Source organism: Epargyreus clarus, unplaced genomic scaffold, assembly GCF_041222505.1.
Source record: "Epargyreus clarus isolate Ecla_fem2 unplaced genomic scaffold, WU_Ecla_fem_2.2 ptg000014l, whole genome shotgun sequence".
In the NCBI taxonomy this organism is placed as follows: domain Eukaryota; kingdom Metazoa; phylum Arthropoda; class Insecta; order Lepidoptera; family Hesperiidae; genus Epargyreus; species Epargyreus clarus.
In genome coordinates, this window is record NW_027332222.1 from 3,955,239 (window position 1) to 3,965,534 (window position 10,296).

Consider the following 10,296-nt stretch of genomic DNA (forward strand, 5'->3'; position numbering starts at 1 on the left):
CAGACATTGTCAAGATATCATATAAAAAAATATACTTTACGATGACACCATCCCGGATTTATTGACAGATATTTTAACATAATTTAGAATTAATTGGTCCGGTATAATCCGGTCTATTGCTATATTTATTTGCTATATACTATTATATACTTGAATGTATTTGACGTCTGTTAGTTCATGTCAGCTAAATTTAATTTTCTTTCCTTGTCAACTAGTAGGTGGGTAGGTGTTAAAATTGCACCAGAGTTGTCTTCAAACGTCATTCATTGCAACCAGTCATCCTCTTGCGCTCGGGGAGATCATACACTCGCTCCTTTTTTTCTATGTGGAATAACAGTGTTACCGCGTGTGTCTTGAGATGTGCATAGTAATTACTTCTCAGGAAGACAACCGTGCCTACTTCTTTGAGCCTTGTGACAGCGCCGTGTGCGTTACCCCTGACACGATTCCAGTCTGCAAATCGGCTTGGAAGGCAAGGTAGGTGGATATATCTATTCATCTGCTAGTACAAGGATTACAATTTTGTATAATATAGTCCATTACATCGATTAGCTTCGTGCGAGACCTGAGTATAGCGCACATACATATATGTATATCAAGCTGTCATTATATTATTATACTTAAAAGGGTAAAAAAGAAGATTTTTGTTACCAAAATAAATATTTATTGACAAGCATGTACCCATTTATTTATTGCCGTGCATTTTTTCATAACTCTGTAATTTGCCTTTACATTTTAATGACTATTACTATAATTACATTAATAACTTATTTACAAAATATATATATTTTTTTAATGAAAATACCTACTAATTATACGTCACTTAGTTAATTATGTTACTTAATAATACAAATATTTTAAAATACAATGAAAGCAGAAATATATTTGATCTTTCTTTAATACTAGTATAATAAGAAGAAACGATAATAATCCACGATGAAGTAATTTTCCTTTTCTGGACTGACGGCTATTTTATGCCTCAATCAACTGTTTTCCATTTTCCATTCTTAATAAATCTGTTTTATCCATTTTTATTTACTGGTCGAACTGTAATAATATTAATTCGTATTTTAAAATGGACGCCGCTATCTGTAAACATATTTACTGAAGTTAATATATTTTTTTAATAATATAGTAGTAGCAGCATGCACTCCATCTGCTGGTAAGTGGCTTTTGCCGTCCGTAGACATCAGCTGTAATCAACCCCAGATAAGATTAGATTCCTACCTGATATCGGCCACAGATGCGTCGCTAACCTGCTGAAATTCCTCGAAAAAGTATCACATGAGCATATTAAATATTAATAGACCAAATTTTAAATTATTAAAAATATGGAACACTTTCAAATTAAAAATAAAACCGTATTTAAATAATTCTCATAATAAGATACGGGTAAACTTACCTCTAACAACTTATTTCGGTCCAAATGAAATAGTCCTAGTCCCGTTAAAAACACATTGTCATGAATTAACTGATATTCTAGTCGTTTAATCTGCAAAATAATACATTTTATTATTAATACATAATTGTCGCGTTTCTAAGACAACAAAAAATATCATCATCAACCGATTATTGTCCCACTGCTGGGCACGGCTCCCCTTACAGAATGAGAGGGATTAGACCATAGTCCAATGCGCTGGTGCATGTTGGTACATTTTACATACCTTTGAGATCATTTTTAAGGCTCTCAGGTATGCAGATATGCGTGGACTTGGGAGTTGACAACTTACCACTGGGCAGCCTATTTGCTCTTTCAGCATTAAAATACTTGATTAGGTACTAGCTGTGTCGGCAAACGTTGTGTTGCCATATAAATAAAAAACTGTTAAGGGTGAACATGAACAACCCTTATCACTTAAGGGTATGAAAAATAGATAGTAGCCGATTCTCAGACCTACTGAATACGCATTTAAAATTTAGTGAAAATCGGGAATGCCTTTTCGGAGAAGTACGGTAACTAACATTGTGTCACGAGAATTTTATACATAAGAACATATGGAAAATTAACATTTGAAATGAAGTATTAAATAAATATAAATGAACATTAATAAAACAGGCGTCTTCATTTAATATCAATAAAAATAAATAATTATTTTAATTATTTGGAATTGGAATTTATTTGGAGAATAACACACATAATAAACATTATCCCAGATATTTTCAGATACGGATTATTTACATCTGAAATGATTCCAAATCTGATTAATTCGACGATTCAGCTCATTCCATTAAACATCAATTGAGAGTTGATTAACGGTATTCTGTTGAGCGGCCGTAAAATAACCCGATTTAAACAATTGATTCCATTACTTTTATCGTTTTCAATTTATGCCGTCTGTCGGTTTTTATGAGGAATTTTCATTGCAATTACCGTTGGAAATCATTTTATCATTGAAACTTAATCTCCTGTTTAGTTAACGATGATCCTGATCCCTAATGGAATAGGTACCTACTCGTACTATAGAAATAGGTAGTTTTCTACCAATTGTGGGAGTGATCCTAGTCAACCGATCTCTGAGACAAAGATCTAAATGAATTCACATAGACCCTATGAGCTATTACACAGGTGTGTTCTTAATTGCTCATAAGTGTCTCGAGCAGGAATATCGGAAATTTACTATTACTCTTGTGTGACCCGTGATATACAAAATTACATACACTTCGTCGCAATAACCGTATCCCTCCACATATAAAAAAATCCAGATTTTCTTTTCGGGTGTCAGCTTTTGTATAATTATAGTTTGTCCAAGACAGCCACGACATATAACTACTATATGAGTATAGAAAGGATCAGTGACTTATGTTTATAACTAGAAAGTCAAGTTTTACTAACCTCAACATTATATCTCGCGCTAGGACACCCACACACTGTAATCAGCGCCCTCTGTGAGTGCAAATTGACATCTGCAGCCGCAAGCACCACGCTGCAAGCCCGGAAAAGCAGCCAAGCGAGCGACGTGAAGTAGTACACACTACTTATTATTGGGCCACCGCTTAATCTAGGACATAGACCTTTTTAAGAAAAAAAACGAGTCGGTACATATAATACATAAATCTGTTAAAAATCCAAAATAACTTAAGTAATTACCTTTTTCTGCAAAACTTATGACATTTACCAAGTTTATGGTTGTTGAAAATTTACTCTCTTAAATTTTCTTAAATACGATAACCTAAATGTAACTTCAAAAATACGGCTGATTTAAAATTCACCGTACATTGAAATTTAAGTTATACATATTAAAAAAAACTTTAATACAAAATTCGTGTAAAAGCTATAACTAATAAATAAAAAACATATAAAAGAAGTTACTAATTATAATAATATATTATGGTTATTTTATTCAATAAATGGGTAGCGTTAAGGGTAAACTCACCTTAACCCAAGAAATAGTTGCAAACAGATAAAGTAGAAATTGTTCAGCGTACTAAGTATTATCAGGAGACCCAATTTGTTATCAACTTTACGAACTAGTTCTGCTTGTTTCACATACGCCCTTCGTATCATCCTCCAAGTATACACACCTGTTGATAGCTTCGCACTATTCTGCAAATTTGTCAATTCATCTCTATTGTTAGTGTCCACGAAAAACTCACCGATCTGAATATAACAGTTTGGCGCGGACTATGCCAACAATAAAAAAAATAATTTAAAATTTAATTTATTATTAAATGAATAAAACCTAAGAACCATTCAAGATTTTCATTGTAATTAGAAATAAATATTTTTTTTATTACACAAATTGTAACGTTATATTATTAAAATTTACAATTGAATAATTATTTTCAAGAAAATAAAATATACAAATTTTCATTACGAAATTATAATATAAGGAATATTATTTTAATTAAAAAATATATAATACAAATTGTAATTTAATTATAATTTGGAACACATTATTGTCGGAACTACATATTCTATTTATTTGTATCGAAGATTGCGCCAAAATAATACGAGAAATTTGCTATTGAAATAAAATTAATATTGTAAATTTTAAATATTTAGCGAAGCACGAAATGATTACTTTTATATTGTATTATTATTTTTATTGTATTGTATTATATTATATTTTAATATTTATACATCTGTCATTAGACAGTTCCGTAGATATTATATTAAGATAAAAGGTAAACCTTATATTTCTTTGCACGCCTCTCCAACATGACGACACGACTCACTAGTAAATTGAGCCGATGGTACCTGGACGCGAGACCCATGCTTATTAGGATTACGATCAAGTCTTGAAAGTTCCACAGGACAGTGGATACCTTGCTCATTAGAAATATTAGCATTGCCACCCATATGTTATAGTTATCTGAAAATAAATATAATTATTACAAAAAACTAATGACACCCCCTGTTAAAATCAGGTATGCAAATGCAAATACTCGTACATATACACGGACTAAAACATTACTCTCCGTACTCGGGTACAAAGTTTATTATAATTAACAGAAATGAGTCGCAAAAAAGCGACTAAGGTTCATTTTACCTGGTAAATATTTTCGCCGCAAAAAATATCACCTTGGTAAATGAAAAATATGCAATGAAAGTAACATTACTTTAAATACATTATTTACATGTTTAATGTAACTATAATTAACTTACACGGTTGCAGCAAAAACCCGTGTGAGGTTAAAATATATCGCTTGAAATATTCCGATGGCGGACAATCGAATCCCGTTGCAGACATCATACTGAGCATATGTTCAACTGAAATATAAGAAAGTTTAAAAAATTGGATCTCCTACTTGGTAGATACAAATATAATAAATTCCGACAATGGAACACTGGGTAACTACCCAGTTCCGACAATGGGACACGGGGTAGATACCCAGTGTTCCAGTGTCGAAATTTATTCAACAATGATTTTTAAAAGCCAATGTCTGTTTTACACTTGCCCTTAAACGATTTAAGTGTGTGTTGAGTTAAGTTCAGAATGTATCTTATAACCATACTGTGTTTGTTTAGTGTGCATTCATATTTAAAATAAAGAAGACAAAAATAAAAATCTTCGTAAGGGGACATTTAGCACTTAATTTTAACTTTTCCTTAACTATCCCATCACTTTGAGAGTAGACCCGTTTTCAGCATTGGGTTGGTGACGACGACGTAAAGAGGTACAAAAAATCCTCCTCTTAAAAAATGGACGGACGGCGTAGACCTAGTAATAGAATTCTTTTATATCACGGCGTGCGTAAATTGACGTTTTACGCACGCTTCGCGTGCGCAAAACCCCCATTTCCGACCCCGTAATATAAAATTTTATACAACACGCGGACGAAAAATGTTTTTCTGACTCGTGTGATTGCAGTCCTCGCCTGCGGCTCGGCCTGCAAACTCACACTTGTCAGAAAAAAATTTTTCGTCCTCGTATTGTAATGTACTATTATAGCACTCTGTGACCTAAACCCGCATTTTAGCCACGCATTTCTGTGTCCAAAGTAGCCGATTTTTACACCGTACGAATATTAATACACTACCCTCACAGTTGTAAAAAATAAACATAGCTATGAACGTTTCATACTTTTAAATGCCATTTAAAAATTAAAAGTGAGTAATGAGTATTTTGTTTAAAGCTATAATTCTTTTAATATTTTATTTTGGACGTATTTATAAATGTTTTTGCCATTGTGTACATACTAAGCAATAGCATCACTATAAGACTAACTATTGGGCTTTATCGAATTTTATTGTTTGTTTTGACTGTGTATTTTCGCTACACACCATAGTAGGAGATATTTAAATTAGGAATCATTATCAAAATTAGCCATAATACTACTCCAGTAGAATCTCGACATAGCGACCTATTTGTTGTAGTATTTGTGGCATTCGATTTATCGAAAATTTGGATAATTGAGTTTATGAAGAAAAGCTATTTAAACCGATTTAGGAAGGTGATGTTTTTCGACTATATGTTTGTTACGTATGTATTTTTCATTCTTTGGCAAACTCAAACGACTTCACTAATTTTGATACATGATGTGTCGTTGGATTCGTCTAAATTGTGGCGATAACATAGGTTATATTTTTAGCAATCGGGTTTTTGTTTTTTATAGTAACTATTTTGTTGCGATTTGACGACTTTCCGGAATTTAAATGCACATGTCACACAAAATGTGGCTTATCTGTAAGGGTTATTACAAAGTTACTTGTTCACGTTTCTCAATCCGAATAATCGCGAATATTTATAACTGAGGTCCGGATAATCGATTTTCTACTGTATCACTAGTATTAGTTATGTATTAGTAGGTACATTATGTGATTGCTTATCATATGTTTCTTTAATACGTTTAGGTGGAGTTCCCATTGTAAGTCATTGGTCTAGACTCCTGTATGTAGCCTAAATGGCTTGATAGATTTCGTTTTCGACATATGTGTGGTGTTAGATTTGTCTTTATCACAAGAGCAGAATAATTACAAAATTTTCTATATTTCAATGGTTTTGGTTGTGTCACATTTTTATTGTTTTTTTAGTTCATAATTTTTAGTTTCAATCATTTATAAGTTTCAAAATAATTATCATATTTTTTCATATTTCTTCACAAGTATAAGCGGGTTTATATCACACGAGCTATAAAATAGTATACGATACTTGTTACAAAAGTAGCCTATTATCTGCACGGCGTTTAGCACCCTCGCTGCGCTCGGGCGCTAACTTCACGCCGTGCAAAAATAGGCTACTTTGGCCACGCGTATCGTAGTGTACTATTCTGAAGGTATAAACTTTAAAAAGAACTAGGTCAGGCTGTGAGAAAGTCTCAATTACAACGATACTTACAACAAGCACAAAACGCAACGAATCTGCTCACAAAAACAAGTCTTCTTTTGATACTACCATCCGGTCGTAAATATATCCCTGAGTTCCTTTCAATTCTTAGCCAGTATTTAGATAATCCCTTCCAAGTTCTGATCAATTTCCATGAGCATATTAATGATAGTACCGCATTTCCATAGTATATTGCACCTGAGAGGCGTGCTGTTACCCCACCTGCAATATACATCTCAACGTCAATGTTTTACTTGCTATAATCCATTCGGATGACAAAAGTTCGTTGACCCTAGGAAAACGAGAAAGGACGAAGACCAAGGATCCCGCAAATATTTTATATCTCCTAGCTGCACCTAAATATACCTACTGTAATCCGCATGCAGCGGACTACAGTTTATTTAGATGCATGCCGGGGCGTTCCAGCTTAGTCCTCACGCATCGCGGCGCATCTGTTGCCGACCTTAGTTAGAAATATCTAATCCTATCTGGGGTTGCTTACAGATGTCCATAGGCGGCAGTAGCCACTTACCACCAGGTGGACTGCATGCTCGTCTGCTACTCCTACATTATTGAAAAAAAAACTTTTGTAAAGTTACTTACGGTTATCAGTAACATTTATAGGATATCCGCCAATAGCTCTCAATACCTTCCATATGGCAGCGACTTCAATCATGACCAACATCGAGAGAATCGATACAGCAAGACATAAAAATCCTCTGCCGCCATAAACTGGGATCCCAAACCATTTTGCGATAGTAAATATGAATGTTATTGTAGGCAGAAATTTCTAAAAAAAATAAAATTTACATATTCAACATGAAAATTATCGTTTGTAAAATTTATTTACTGTGGATGTATTTCAAAATTCAAAGAAATATTATGAACGAATTTAAAGTTATTACAAAATAATTTTAAAAATAATAGAATTATTATAGAATTCTACATTGAAATTCATAATTAATTAAGATTTTATAATTTTATATTTTATATTTACATTATTTTTTTACAATAACGTATTTAAAAACATGGTACTTCAAGCCGTATATTTTAAAAAGCAAAGAGAAATAAATTTATTCGTAGTAGGTATTATAATTCAAGAAATTGATTCCGACAAAAAATATTTCGCAAAGTGTTTCAACCTGGCTTCAATTTTCTTAGGAATAAGTAAAACTGTTATTTAAATGAAAAGAAGACCCGCAACTAAGCCATTGTTTTAGTGCGCCCCTAAATTAAAACGAGTAAAACGGACAACGGCTGCGTGGTTGCGATATGAAAAATTCATTATTCTTCTCACTATACGAAACGGAATGGAAAATACTGGTGATTGACGCTATTCCAGTACCAATATAATCCATACATTTTTCCATATTGTGAAATATTGGTTTAGTGATATCCCAATTTTGTCGTAAAGACACCAAATCTATGTTTTTCTATTTACTTATACTTAGTATCAAAGCGAGTAATAGTAATTTCTTTCTAATACGCTCTTCGACAACTCAGTGTTTTTTTTATTTCATATAGAAGAATCAAACGAACATGCAGTCCACTTGATGGTAAGTGGCTACTGCAGACCATGGATAACTGTAATCAACCCCAGATGGGATTAATTTCCTACCTGAGGTCGGCCACAGATCCGTCCCTACCCCTGAGAACTAAGCTGGAACGCCTAGTAAAAGTATGTCTCTCATACCAAACCCTATAAACCAGAACATAGCACCGCTGTATACTACTGTTATGAGGTAGAATTAGGTGTGGTTGTAGTGCCGCTGGAGCCGAACAATAAAGGGTTCTACCACCTTCAAGTGTGTACCTGGGTTTTGAACCCTAGACCTCTGGTATGGCCAGTACTGACTAGAAAACTCATACCACTGATTACCATTAATCATAAAAGTAATAAACTCAGTTTTATAAAAATAAAAAACAAATCTTACGTCCAATTTCCGTTCCTTCACTTCTTTGGAAGCGTCAAATTCCATTACGAATTTTATTTCTTCCTGAAAATAATTTCATTACAAGGCTTAAGGTAAAACCGTATTGAAATAGGTTTATATTATGATGTAAGGTAGCTTTCATACTAATAACGATCAAGAATCAGCAAGAAGAATATGATTGCAACACAGATATACTTATATAAGTAAAGCGCTTTCTACACTCACAGCCCCACACTAGGATTCCCTGTGTCGTGGGTGCCATGGACACACACATAGACAAAAACACAAACACCCAGACCCAGAAACAGAAATCTAAATTCATCATTTAGATATCTGTCTGGCCGGGGATCGAACCCGGGACCCTTTGCACGTCAGACCGGTATGGTGGCCGCTCTGCCACGCGGGTCGTCAGTAGATTATATACTAAAGATACTCACAGAAATATAAAATTCAAATAAAAAATGTCATGTAAATCAACAACCATACAAAAAATTAACTATTTTCAAAAGTTAAGGAAAATAATTTATATACGTAAAAGATTTTAAAAAGTTAGATAAAGACTTTGTGTTCCCTCGTGGCCGTCAGTCTCGGGGCATCCGCCATATTGGATTTACAGTGACGTCACTAAGCTAATTTGCACTGTCACCCAAACCAAACCGTATATGTATTTCAGCTCGGTTCACTAACCTGTAAGCTGGTTGTAAGATACTTATATTGTCGAGGCAGTAATGTGATATGATTTATAATAGCATCAATTACATTACGTCATATAAAATAGCACTTTTAGCCTGGTTATCTTATTAACTGAAACCCACCTGAAAACACAGCGACTCGGTCGTCCAGGCACAACATATGCCTTTGAAAATGCGTGGCCACTGAATAATTGATCAATATAAGTGTCCTCGATTGCTTTGGACGCTATAAAACTTTATTAAAGCAATTTGTTGCTTTATTTCCACAAATTAGATGTTTGTCGCATGTAGCGATGTTGTATTTTTTATAATTCAGTGTAGCGATAATGATCCATCCATAGCGATCCTTTTTTATTTAGTTAGGTTACACGGCCATATGCCCAGCCATTACCAATAATAATTAATCTATCCAATGTTTTTCCTACCAAAGATTGAAAATTAACAATCTCTGCCTGTAGCAATTGTCAAATTTCGATATTTGGTAGGCAAAAAATTTAATAGATTAGTTATTTATAACGGACGATAAACTATAATCAGTCTCTACTAGAACTGCAATCCTATCCATTAGTGCCTATACGCATACCGCATTGGCAAAAATAATAAATTCTTCAAGCTAGAGCTAAGGCGAGAAAAAGTTATTTATTGAAGCAAGTAGCAATTAATATTGAATACTACAAAAATCGCAGGTTCTTTCCTAGAATCTAAACAAGTACCCTAGAGAGAAAGTCTGAAATAAAATATAGGAGACATAAAATAGAACACGATAATTAAGGTAGAATAAGGAACCTTTAAAACAAAAATAAAAGATCTATGAGGCGAACAGGGGGATTACTATCATCTCTTAAAACAATATTATTTTAATCATACATTGAAAATAATGTTTTAAGGAGGTCGTGGTAAGAC

General features: G+C 33.5%; 1 protein-coding gene across 1 annotated transcript; it reads right to left on the minus strand.

Moving 5' to 3' along the window:
* Positions 1–937: 937 nt before the first annotated feature.
* Positions 938–8,129, minus strand: LOC140747543 (gustatory receptor for sugar taste 64a). Its single transcript, XM_073080053.1, has 9 exons — positions 8,070–8,129; positions 7,371–7,557; positions 6,780–6,989; positions 4,607–4,711; positions 4,132–4,313; positions 3,375–3,544; positions 2,834–2,999; positions 1,403–1,492; positions 938–1,089 (listed from the first exon to the last, which is right to left on the minus strand). Exons 1-9 carry the CDS (start codon positions 8,127–8,129, stop codon positions 1,036–1,038), a joined length of 1,224 nt encoding a protein of 407 aa, XP_072936154.1. The 3' UTR covers positions 938–1,035.
* Between the last annotated feature and the right edge of the window lie 2,167 nt (positions 8,130–10,296).